The sequence below is a fragment of the Poecile atricapillus genome, chromosome 1, assembly GCF_030490865.1.
Source record: "Poecile atricapillus isolate bPoeAtr1 chromosome 1, bPoeAtr1.hap1, whole genome shotgun sequence".
Lineage (NCBI taxonomy): Eukaryota > Metazoa > Chordata > Aves > Passeriformes > Paridae > Poecile > Poecile atricapillus.
The window spans coordinates 30,175,096-30,188,550 of NC_081249.1; the positions used below are offsets into that span (position 1 = coordinate 30,175,096).

The 13,455-nt window shown below is 42.0% G+C and overlaps 1 protein-coding gene across 1 annotated transcript; it reads right to left on the reverse strand.

Annotated features, from left to right (window-relative positions):
* Nucleotides 1-406: 406 nt before the first annotated feature.
* Nucleotides 407-12,786, reverse strand: CNOT11 (CCR4-NOT transcription complex subunit 11). Its single transcript, XM_058833804.1, has 7 exons — nucleotides 12,310-12,786; nucleotides 10,878-11,042; nucleotides 6,320-6,472; nucleotides 5,561-5,763; nucleotides 4,615-4,817; nucleotides 3,336-3,432; nucleotides 407-758 (listed from the first exon to the last, which is right to left on the reverse strand). Exons 1-7 carry the CDS (start codon nucleotides 12,713-12,715, stop codon nucleotides 561-563), a joined length of 1,425 nt encoding a protein of 474 aa, XP_058689787.1. The 5' UTR covers nucleotides 12,716-12,786; the 3' UTR covers nucleotides 407-560.
* Nucleotides 12,787-13,455: the final 669 nt, after the last annotated feature.

Consider the following 13,455-nt stretch of genomic DNA (forward strand, 5'->3'; position numbering starts at 1 on the left):
TCTTGGTAGGGGAGAGTATTGCTCTGAGCCTACAGCATGCAACTTCATTTCTGCCTTGTAAAGACAGGCCTTTAGCTGTTTCTAGACATCAAGACAGACTTTCCCTTACTCACCAAAACCAGAATACATTGTTAGGAGCTCTATATCCAGCTCCTAGAAGATCATACAAAGTGAACAAAAGGTAAAACAAGGAACGTACTTACCTTGGAACAAGTTGACTTTAGTTGTATACAGACAATTTTGGACCCAAAGTCAGTGAGTGCCAGATTAATACTTAAATTTCCTGTGAATGCTAAGTATCATTTATATTCTCTCTAGAACTAGAGCCTGAATTTCAGGATATGCATATGACATACAAATTTTAACCACAGTGGAAAATAGTGTAAGGCCTAACACATTTTATAAACTCAAATGTGTATCAGAAAAAGCCTTATTTATTGTCCAAAATGCTATTTATAATGTAATTAACATAATACATAATTAATCCAGGGATTGAAGTTTAAAATGTACAAATAAGTGGTATAGAACACGCATAGGTTTTTTTGCCACTGCCAGTCACTTTATTTTGACATTTTTGTTTCTGATGGATTTTCCCCAGTGTCCAGTGTCTTCAGCAATCTGAAAAGGCCAGCTGCTTCTCGTATCCGACTGAACTCAATGCAGAATGCTTGCACTTCTATAAACAAGTCCTGTACATTAATAATTTTGTTTCTGATTAAAGACTGAAGAAAGACACAAACAAGACGGACCAGGCGGTTCTGAAACATAAGAAAGATGGTTTAATAATCCAAACAAATGTTTGCAACCAAATCACTTAAAGGACTGTTGGCCCTCAGCAGTACAAATGAGGTGTTTCAGGAGCAGTTTAGCTTCAGCAATGGCTGTGTTCCTAAGCTTTGTACATGCTGCCCCTTCTCTTCCATTTCCCATACCACTACTATATTAAAAAAATTGATTGCTTTATAGTTCTTATGCTTCTGGATGCAGGGGCCTTTTCAGGATTAATCCCATGCACAAATGAAGCACCAGATCTACCTCTCCACTGTTCTTAAAATTTATTATGTAATCTCTGAATAAAGGCAGAGAAGAGATAATAGCTAAAGATTATGTCAACATGTCAGTCTTGCTTAGTCTTATTTTCTACAGTAACACCATACAGAAAACTGAACAAGTTTCACATTTCAAAATTTCTTATCACCACATCATCAAGGAACCCCAGATAGGAAGTGACATCAATGGAACCGATTCCAAACTTCCTTCATGGAATGTGCTCTGCTGCTGAATCAACAGATGAACCTTTTGCTCTGTATTAGAAGGAAAAACAATTCCAGGGATACCTAATCCAAGAACTCATGGCTCATTTCCTGCCTGATCCAGTCAAAATACAGGATCTTAAAAGTGTTCCTCTTTCTTAAGACCTACTTAGGCAACACCTTGAAGAGCACAATGGGAATTGGAAGTGAAAGCTTAGGAACTGGCACTTAAAATTTGTCATATGCAGACCCAGTCATCAACCATCTGTTTAACACAGAGCGCATTCTTCCCAAGCACAAAACCAGCTCTTCATCATTAAAGTGCTTTCATACTTAACATTGTGAGAAAGCCTTGGGTTCAACTCTTTCTCTAAAAGCAATTACGTATGTGAACGGTGTTTACCAGACAGAATTGAGGGATGTGACAGATTAACTGTCCAAAGCATTTCAGATTATTTGACACTGAAAACAAGGTATCAGCTATTTTTCCAGGAACTAAGTTTATTACTGCAAAATTTGCTACTTATAATGAGAGAATTCAGAGACTGAACAACTTATTTCCTTCACTGTGATTAAGAGGCATCACATGCTTTCTCTGCAACACAAATTAGTTACACGAGTAGTTTTAATAATCCAGGAACATGAAACTCGGCAAAAGAACAAATGCAAAATTACTGGCTGACTCCCAGTCTCTGAGGATCATTTCCAATAATAATTCTGTATCATGCTTTTCAAACAAAACACCTTGTATCTCAGCTGCTGTGAGGCCCCATACACATTAAAAATGTTAGAGATCTCAAGCTGCGTGTGCTGCTTAGTGACCAGGATATGTTTCTTGACCCTCAGAGCTCTTTTTTGTCCCCTGTGTGCTGAAGCACAGCTACTATGTGGTCTCACCAGCCCCACTGAGCAGTGTCCCACTCTGGACATACTCTCAGCTGCAGCCCAGATCACCTGCTATTTTCCTACTTCACTACCAAATGTAATAGGCAGAGCTACTCAGCAGGTCACAGATCAAGTCACCCATGTGTGTGTGTCTGGCAGAACCACAAAGCAGAGAAGCATCAGCAGCCAGCAAAAGATAACACATGAAATGTCATCTGAAAGGGATTGAGAACAAGATGGGAGGCTTGCTGCTATCTAAAACCACGTTGCAACCCTATCCTGTGCACTGCACATAACTTTCATTTCTGTAGCTTAAGGAGACAACAGAGCTGGAGAAGACACTAGAGGATACCAAAAAAAAGCTTAAAGGGAAAGGAACAGTTGTCTTGCTGCAAGAGACTAAAGACATTCTAGTCCTTCAGTATCAGGAAGAAGCTAAGGCAGGACTTGGGATTCAAAAAGCCTAGGAGAAACTGAATACTGAACTGTTTTTCACCAATGACGTACCCAAGAAAAGTTGTACTGGGCACCTGGTGAAACCAACAGATCAATTTAGGAGAGAAGAAAGTACCTCTCACAGCATATAGACCATCTGAATGCCAGAAAGGTGCAGACCTCCTCAGATTTCCCCTGACCCTCCATGGTCAGGGATCCTTGGAGCAGCTACAACATTTTCAGTACCAGCATGTAAGTATGACTTACAGGCTTGGGAAGCAGAGAGCATGGTGTTAGAAATGAGACCTGCAAGCTGTTATCAGTCATGACTGAAGGGTGAGACTTCCTGTGAGTTTTGTAACATCACCTCAGGGGTCTGGAAGTGGCTGGCACACTTGTATAGAAGAGAAACTTGAAGCTTAAAACTAAGCAGAATGCAAACTAATACCGGGGGTGAAGAAAAGGCTCACAGAGTGATAGATGAACCTTTTGAATGTAAGAACCCCAGTGACATAAAGTTTTGCCAGGAAGAAGCTTATGATGTCTACAGAACAACAGGGAACAGTGATTTCCTGTGAAAAAGTGAAGAACAGTCTATTAAACTCTGTGAAAAATTGCAGTGTGTTAGGAAAAAAATGCCTTTGAAATAAAAAAGCAGCAAAACAGAACACTTAATGCTATCAGCCTTATTAAATCATAGCACATATTTCACAGAGCAGTATATGGGATACCTTTTCCTAACCAATTTATTGAAGCACTCACCTGCATATATTTGTCTTTAATCTGTTCACAGGTGGAGATACAATTGGAGATATAAAGATGAATAAATTCAGGTGGGAGATCAACTGCAGTAGTAAGCCTGTTCAAATAAAATATATTCAGTGGTTTATGAAGCCATAAATCTACTGTTTCTGTAGCAAAGCAAATCCTAACAGTTAGACCTGTGATATGAGTTTATTCCCAGACAGCTTCCAGACATATTTCTAGTCATTTAAATTTCTTAAGAATAAAGCTTTTTAAACTCTGATGTTACAGAGGCTAAGTTAGATTGGTTTCTAGTACATCTGGCATTTGAGTTGCCACTACTTCTTAACCAAGAGGGCAATACAGCTCTCTTAAGAACATGCACTAAATGGAGAACTGCCACAAGGTTATAACAGAATCTGACCAAACTCAAATCAGTCCTATCTGAAGGAGCCAGAGGGGGACAATAGGGAAAACAGTGAAGAGTGGAGTTTCAAGTGCAGTTTCAATTTTTTGTCTTATTTCCCTTTACAATCTCTCTACAGTGTCTCCCTGTTTGCACTGACAGTTGCTTTGCAGCTTGATGAAAGTTGTTCCTGTGGTAGCTATTCTGTGGGAGAACCAGCATGCCTGACTGGTGGTGTAGCTCTCCTGGACACAGGTAAAAACTCTTCTTTCACCACCCCTTCTCCATGTTGCAATCATTAGCCCCACTTCAGAGCAGTAACTGCTGTCAGTCTGCACCGGTAGAGAGGCATTTATTTCAAGAATGTTCCTTTAGTAAGAAGATATTTAAGGTGCAATTCAACTCTGCTTCAAAAAGTCTGCTGACTGAAGTTTATTTAGTAGCTCACATTCAGTAATTGCTAAGAAATAGAAGAAAGTAAGTGGAAGAGATGTATTTCTGTAAATTTCTGGGAATTAGCTGTCTGAAAAGTGTTCCCATTTAAGAGGCTAGCATTCTGTTAAGAAAATGAGTTGTACCTATCTGCAAAAATTATTCTCAATGAAAAAAGGACATGAATGTACAGCAGGGCAGCTGCTGAACAACAGCACCTTTTGTTCACTTAAGCTGCATCAAGAATGCAAGCTGCAATTAAGCAGATTAGCCGTATGGCGTTAACTGTTTGTGGAGGATTCTCTCAATAACTGCCCTTTGTCCCACTGTAGTCTTCTATCTCCCACACAGACATGCCTCAAGAAGGATCAAAATTAACATTTCCAGATATCCTAATAAAACAAAACTGCTCATTTTACATACTCAATGAAACCTTATTAGATTTTAGATCGTACGCACCGATTTACAACTTCCATTGAATGTAAGGACATGTCCATGTTGACCAAGACAGAAAAATACTCTGTTATTTGACTAGACTGCATTAGTTTCAGCAACATTTCTATAGCTACTAAAGGATTGTTTTCAACCAGGTCTGGCAATTTGGCAGGAGTGAGACCAATATGGTAAACAAGCTTGGGGTCTTTTTCCAGTTCTCCAAGGAGCTGTGAAGAAGAAAATAAAAATTGTCAGTTGATTTTACCTCAACTGTTCATGTTACTGCTTGAAAAAACTGCTATAATACATCTAAGATCCAGAAGAATGATAGACCTTTAGATTTAGGCTTCTCTATTGAAAAGCATTGGAGGGCTACTTTAAAATTTTTATGTACAGGGAACTGTGTCTGTCCCTAAATCCTTTACTAATGTACTTAGGAGTCTTTCATCAGTGGGTAACAAAGAAGGGAGTTAAAAAAATTCCACATGAAAAGTTTCAGCCTCCTGTAGTTTCCTGTCCAGTAGAAGGAAATCTCAATTTCAAGTTCACTTGGCAGAAAGAATAGTGCAAATAAAGCTGATTTTATAGTGCCAGCATGATTATGAAAAAAGCCCACTGAAATCAGGGGTAATACTAGCAAACTGAGGAAAAAAAAAATTGTTGTTGGTATTTCTGAAGTAATTATTTATTAAAAACTTTCACAGAAGTACGAGCAACTTAGTTATACAAAGATTTCTCCACACAAAAAAATGTCAGTGCCACTCCTGTTCAACTGTAATTACATGTAGTCAATGGCATGAACATTATCTTTCTATTCAGACAAACCCAAGTCAAAATTCTTGGATTTTTGCAATTTAAAAGTTTCCTGAATCCAAACACAGATCAATTACAGTGCTCAAGGTTTTCTAAAGCACAGGAGTTAATAGCTTCTTAGAGAATCATTTCAGACAGGCAAGTCCATCATCCTTACCTGTGTTTGCTGTGGGGAAGTCAAAGGACTTTTAAAAGCTTTTGCCATGATTCTTTTTATCTCAACTCCAGTGCTGTTCTTAACACACATTGACTTATCCCACTGAATTGTGTGATCTGGTTCAATTGGATTTAGCCATGCCAATTCATCCTCACATATATGGAGTGGAGGAGGTGGTCGAATAAACTCAGGTCGAAAGTGACCTAAAATGGAAACAATGTGAAATATTTTCTTAAGCTTTGGATATGCAGTTCTGTATCAGTAAAAAACAGAAGACACCCCAAAAGCCCCTATTTCTTTAAGCTATTATAACACTGAGAACAGCATTACAATCCTATTTGCTGCCCGGAGAAACATTTATTTATGATTTTCAGCGATACCAGTACATCTGCCTTTTTTCCTCTTGATTCAGATCACTGTGTTACTGATCCTGTGTTTTTTTCCTTTCCACACTACCTGCTTCCCTGGGAAGTGTTACCAGCCAATGCAGATCTCAGTGCAGGGACTCTTATCTGTTATTTGAGAGATGACATGGGTAAGGGCTTGAAGACAAACTCCAGATTTCTTGAAGTCTGTAAATGTGAACACTAGAATCTGATCTAGAGACAGCCTGATGAAATTTCACACTTTTCATTTCATTTCACCTTAACTTCCATTTCATGCCTTGAAAATACTTCTGAATTCCATTACATTTTATCTGAAGTATAATAACACAGCATGTCATGAGTTACAGAAACAAAGATGTGTAAATGCACATACTTTCTATAGGAGGCTTTGGTCCACTCACTAATGCTTCTGTGATCTGGGAAGCAACAGAGCTGTCAAAACCAGAGTTGGAAGAATCTGGGTCAGGATCACTGAGAATGCTGGGGAAGCTGGCCTTGCTCTGTGTTGGCAACTCGGACTGACGTTCTGAAAGAAGAATATTAAACCATAAAATTGGAACAGAGATGCCTGGAATACTGAAAGTAGTGAGAAACAATCAGCTTTAGAAAAGAACTGGCTTTAAAAAAAAACAAAGCAGATAATATCAACATGAAATTTAGTACAGTCAGGCAGTCAGCAGTCTGAGTGCCGGCTGAGAGGCAAGACACAGAGGGTATGCAGTAAGGATAAAGAAGAAATAGATGTTAGTCTGAAAAGTAGTCTTGTCCTTAGAAAAGGCACATAACTGATGTGATCTACATCTAAAAGCAGCACATTAGTAGGTTTGCATACTTCTCCTCAAAGAGTTCACATGGCTGTATCTCTTTTGTAATCACTTCTCAGAAAAGGAAACTGAAAAATCTACACTGATCCATTTACAGATGATAATGGTCATACTAGACCTGAAGTCAGCTATTCAAATTTACCCAACACATTTCTGTGGCATTGCCTGAACCCCTTGTAGATTCACTGTCAAGCCAGAATCAGTAATTTAGTGGAAAACAATGGAGTTTTAATGGTTACGTGATTCTACAGACATCATCATTAAAGCAAACCTGAAAGGAGTTAAGTCATCCCTTTAGAGGCCAAATTACAGGACATAAACAAGTTACATAAAAATAACATTAAGGTTAGCATATATACAGCTGAAGACTTGAAATTGGCAAAAAAGGAAAATCCAGGCCTCATTGTTTGCACTACCAAGATTTTTATGTGCCCTTCTGTCAATAATCTATTGCTCTTCTGTATCTGGAGACTTAATGGCTGATCTTCTATGTTCTCTGTACTATTTTGAGAGATCCTGTTTTCTATTGCCTTGGCAAAGAAAACTCCAAAGGACAAAAAGAAAAATCCCCACTACAGAATACCACTTAACATTCCTCTCCCCACCCTGTTAAGAGAGAACACTAAGCAGCAGATTACGCCTTAAGCAATCTGAAGTCCAAAATTGCTGGTACCACACAAGAAATCCTTTGAAAGAGTTCCAGATGAAACTAAACACCACTCCATTTCCTGGCTAATTGAGTGAGTGCTCCTATTTTGTGCACCTTAACACTTCTAAGCAAAGTGTTACTTTGCTCCTTTTTGTGCAAACATGTCACAAAGCCCCTTTTTGTGCAATCATGTTGACCCTTCCCAGCTGCCCACATACAAACTATTTCATATGACTCCAAACAAATCTGCAAGAGATGCCCAAAACTGTGAGTGACAAGAGCATAAGGAGAACAAAGCTGTTAATTTTTTTGGCTTTCTGCCCTACTTTATCCAACTGTTTCAGATAATGCAAACATTTGCATATATCCTCATTGAAGCAGCACAGCGGGGTATATTTTTCAATTAAATTTTCTATTAAATTTCTATCAATATTTTCAGTTACTTAAAAAACAAAAACAAACAACATTTTAAAGACAAAGTCCAAATGAGCTGTTTTATAAAACATATCTTCTACTTAAGCAACTATTTCAAACTTCATCTCATAAGTACTTCCATTTAGCCACTGAACAGAAGGGTTGATTTAACAAATGAAGTACAGGAGTCAGGGAGAAGCATTGGATGTTCTTTTTCTTTATTTTCATTAAACTTAAATCTACCATCAGTCACGGATTTGTTTGTAACCTCATAATCTGAAATTACTAGTGATGTTAGATAAGATGATTAGTGATATTTCACTTCACTGATTTGAGAAGCCTGCCTGAGCCCTCAGTTATATGCATTGAAGCTCAGAAGTTCAACCTCACTGCTTCAAAAATAAGGGCTAAATCAACAGTTTCAGATAACCACAAGTAAAAATTACAACATGGTGATTTAACAAAAACTAATGTAGCATCCTAAACTAAGACATTTAAATTTTATAAAACTAAACTGAAAACAATTCCTTAGGTTCCTTTATGGAGCTTATTATTTTATTTTTACAGGTAAAAAGAAACTCTTTGATTCTTACAGAAAGTTCTACAATGTATTAAAAGCTTTACTTTTATACAGGTCAATTACTCCCCCATCAAATAAGAGTTAACAGACGAACACTGAGAACAGTTTGCCAGGAGACCCATCCTTGCAACTAGGAGAAAATTACTTTTTTTGATAGGGTAGCATACCAGATGAACAAAAACATGTTGTAGGGCAGTACCAAAGTCTGAATTAGCTCTCTGCAGACCAAAGGGAAGAGAGAACAGAACAAGTGTTAATACTCATGCCCAAGATGCTAGATTCCAGCATTCTACTTTTTTTTTTTTTTGGGGGGGGGGGGGTGGTGGTGGTAAACCTTAAAAACAAAAGAGAACATCAAAAACAGAAAATCCACCATAGAGTTGCAAACAAACTGTCACAGAGAGCTCAGATTCAGAGGATAAGTGGTTTTCTTTTTTTTACACAAAAGGGATTGGGACAGATAAACTGATAGGAAAAAAAAATAAAAGCTTTCAAAATAATGTCATTTGATTTTGCAGGTATGTGCTAAAGCAAGTCAAAATCATTCTGCTCTGAACAGCCTCGAATTCATCTCAACAACCATACTTTTGAAAAGCTACCAAGTGTTACACCTGTGACATTCTGTACATCCTGGGGAAAGGGTGTAAACAAAACACCTCAAACATTGCATCTTAGAGTTATCCTGCACCAGCTTCATCCTGAATATTGAATCATTAGGAGAAAAATTCTGAAGATTAGTGAAAAAAATCACAGACATTCCAAAACACAACAAACAGAAGAAGCATCATGATTTTAAAACAAGTAAAATATGTATCTTTTAGGAAACTGATTAGAAACCAGACAGTTATTCTGGGGACCTACAGCAAGAAGTCTGAGAAAGACAGCACAGAGCTTTTTCAGATGCAGCTGGTTTTGTTACATAACTTCTACAACTGCTTGTAAGCAATTGTGCACTTTTACTGGATTATATAAACAATGATATAAATCTTATACAAGCACCATTAATGACTTCGTATTCTACTTTCAGCCATCATTATCTTCTATTTTAAATTGAAGTATGTGGCCTAGAGCACACATTCACCCAACCACAGTTTTGAGGTTGCCCAGAGAAGCTGTGAATCTCCATCCTTGGAAATGTCCAAGTCCAGGCTGGATGAGTTTTTGAGCAACCTGGTCTATTGGAAGGTGTTCTTGTTTTATGGTCTTTTCCAATCCAAACCATTCCGTGATTCAATGATTTCATTTTTAATTAGAAAAAACTATTCAGAAGGCAAACACAGTACAGAGGGGAAAACAAATAAAAGCAAATTAAAAAAAACTTTGAGGCTTCTTAAGGCATCACATATGCCTTGCACTAAAAATGACAAGTTACCTGAGGCTTCACAAAATTTGAATTCACTAAGGTATTCTACAAAATACAGACAGGATGAACACAAGAAGGACCAGAAAAGTTTGTCTCACCCACAATGGCACGTTAGGGTATTCAATTTGCATTTTCAAACAATCCCAGTCTGGAAATAGCAGCTAAGGAGGACCCCCACAAGACATCTGTAGACTGTGAACAAGGGACAGTATATCACAGCTTTACCAGTCAATGTCAGAGTTCACAGAAAAAAAAATATTACAATACCAAGATACAACTGCAGGACACAGAAAGTCTAAATGGTGCCTGACAAATCACATTGTACAGATATAGGACTGGGATGGTCAGTTTTCAAGCAGACAGGTCTACTGGCACATACCTAGGGAGAAAGGAATTTTGTGTTTAAACCGGTTCCTTGTTCCCAACAATATATAATATTTCATATTAGCTCCAGATGTGACATGAACAATCATGTTCCTCCTCCTGTTCTCCTGTCAAAGGATAAGCATCACATTGCTTTTCAATCTAGTAAAACTGGATCACTTTTCAACTCTTGAACTAGCACTGCACAGTCTAACTTTACAGTAAACTAAAGATATAATTCTAATAGTCAATTTTCCAGGTACAGATGAAGTACTGGTATGTAATAGTAGTGTGACAGTTATGTTTGTTCTCTCGTAGAAGAAATACTGGAAAGGGTGCAAAGGGATGAAAATACAGAAAAAAAAAACCCACACAAGTAATTAAAATAAAGCAAACAAATGAAAAAATCGACCAAAAATATCCCCCCCTCAAAACACCATCCCTAAAAAACCCCCACAGCTTTAGAAGACAAAAATTTTCCTATACTTGCAAAATATTCCTGTATTTAGGGCAATTACCTATATGCCTAAAAAAACTACTTGTTGAGGATAAAAGAATCAGGATGTAATCTCTACCTGAAGTTTCTCTAGGTGCTTGAACACAGGCTTGAAGACCTTAAAACACAGTTCAAACTTTTTCATATTCAGGACAGACAGGTGTTTTTCTCAGGTAACCCACAGTCACGTTCCATTAAGAGTTTCCATTCCCAAGAGCACCAGAGCCACAAACCTTCCTTACCTGCTAATGCCAGCTGCAGCCCACTGATGTCCACTGACTGGGCCATGTTCCCCACATCCATGGCAGCGATCTGACGAGGAGTCTTCTTGAACAGCTCTCTAGGAGGGGCCAACATCAGTTGTGAAAGAAAGAATTTTTCTGGAGGAGTTATGGGAGGTAAGAAGCCTGTGGAGACACAGTGAAAAACAATCCATGGTTTTTAATGTAGGAGCATTAACAGTTTCCATGCTCTTCAAGTATAACAAGCAAAACAAAGACAAACTGATCCGTTATTTATGGCAAGGCAGGTACAGCTGGAGAGTCTGTGTGACACATACAAAACCATTTTAATGCAAAATACACCACTATGTGATCAGTATTACACATCATGACATGCAGGCAGCTGATGCTAAGTCACTCATGGTAGTTCATTCACACAAAGTCCAATCCAGACAGAAAGCGAGCTACTTAGTATGACCTGACATTGCAATTCAGATTCAGAGAATGACCTGGGTTGGCAAGGACCTTGATCACCATCAAGTTCCCACCCCCTGCCGTGGGCAGGGACGCCTGTCCCTAGACCAGGGATGCCCTGAGCTCCATCCAGCCTGGCCTTGAACACCTGCAGGGATGAGGCATCCACAGCTTCTCTGGGTAGCCTGTTCCAGTGCTCCAGCCCTCCAAACAACCTGGTGGCCCTCTCTGTAGTTTCTCCAACAGGTTATTTTTCTTTAGGAACTGATTTACTCAACACTGGTAGTGTCATCTTTACTGAATAGGAAAAAAAGTGTTTCACTGTCATGTATTTCTCTCTAACAGTTTTGTTTCAGTTTTAAGGCTGTTGGAAGCCTCCTATCACCTCCAGCTTTTTGTGATCGCTTTCTCCCAAAAAATTCCGTGTTATTACAGAATCAAATAGGTTGGAAAAGACCTCTGAGATCATCGAGTCCAACCTGTGACTGCATATCACCTTGACAACTACACTGGGAAACTAAGGGCCATAGCCTTAGTCTTAGGAAAGACTAGGCCATAGTCTTTCCTTAAACACCTCCAAGGATGGTGACTCTGCCACCTCCTTGGACAGCCCATTCCAATGTCTAATCACCCTTTTTGTGAAGAACTCCCTAATCCAAGCTAAACCTCCAGTGGCTCAGCTTTACGCTACGTCCTCTTGTCCTGTCTGGTTGCCTGGGAGAAGAGGCCGACTCCCACCTGGCTACAGCCTCCTCTCAGGCGGTTCTAGAGAGCGAACAGGTCCCCTCGAGCCTTCTCTTCTCCAGGCTAAGCAGCCCCAGCCCCCTCAGGCAGTTGCAGAGAGCTGTAAGATCCAAGCTAGCGGCCCGGCCGCCACCAAGCCCAGAGCCGCTGGCCGCGCAGGATTCCCACCGCTTTCTCCGGGAGGGCTCCTGCTCCGCCCGCCTGCCCCGCTCCCCGCCGCACACCTGGGACACACCTGAGAGCGGGGTGCGCTCCGCCTCGTCGCCGCCGCGCTCGGGCGCGGGGTTGAGGAGGTGGGCGAAGACGGCGGCGAAGGGGTTGGCGGCCAGGGGCTCGGTGCGGTACATCTCCCAGAGAAGGTAGAGCGCGGTGAGGCGCTGCGCGGGGCTGGGCAGCAGGTCGGGCTGCTGCAGCAGCAGGACGAGCACGGAGCCCAGCCGGAAGTGCTCGGCCTTCCCGAAGTAGTGGTGGAAGGCGCTGGAGAGCCCCTCGAAGGTGCTGCCGCCCGCCTCCTCCGACACGATGCTCAGCAGGCTCGACAGCTCCTTCGGCGACAGGCTCATCCTGCCGCCCGCCGCCGCCTCGCCCGCCTCCGCTGCCCCCTGCGTGCCGGGCGCCGGGCTGCCCCCGCCCCCGGGCATCCGACCGCGACCGCCGCCGCTCCGGCCCGGGCGCTCCCCGCCGGCCGCGCTTTACGGCGCTGCCGCGAAAGGCGCCGGGGGCGTTCCGGCCCGCGCTGCGGGGCGGTGCGCGCGCGGCCGGGTGGGCCGGGATTGGCCCGGGATTGGCCCGGGCCGCCCGACGGGGGCGGGCCATTGGGCCGGGCGGCGGCTGCGCGCGCTCCCGCGGGGGCCGGCAGGGGGCGCCCGGCAGCGCGCGGCGGCGGCTGCGTCCCCATAGCGCCGGGAGCCGCGCAGCGGGGACAGCGGGAGCGGGCCTCAGGCGGGAGCGGGCACCAGCGCCGCCTCACGCCCCCTGCACCACTGTGGCTCCGGGGCTTTCCTCCGGGCCGAGGAGCCCCTCGTGGCCGTCCCGTTTAACGGTGGAACAGCTACACCGTGGATTTGGTCCATTGGAGAGGCTGGAGCACAAGTCCTATGAGGAGCAGCTGAGGGTGCTGGGGTTGTTTAACCTGGAGAAAAGGAGGCTCAGCGGGGATCTTAACACTCTCCACAACCATGTGAAAGGAGGTTGTAGCCGGGTGGGAGTCAGGCTCTTCTCCCAGGTAACCCGCGACAGGACAAGAGGGCACAGCCTCAAGGTGCACCAGGGGAGGTTTGGGTTGGATTAGGGATTTCTTCACAAAAAGGGTGATGAGGCATTGGAATGGGCTGCCCAGGGAGGTGGCAGAGTCACCATCCTTGGAGGTGTTTAAGGAAAG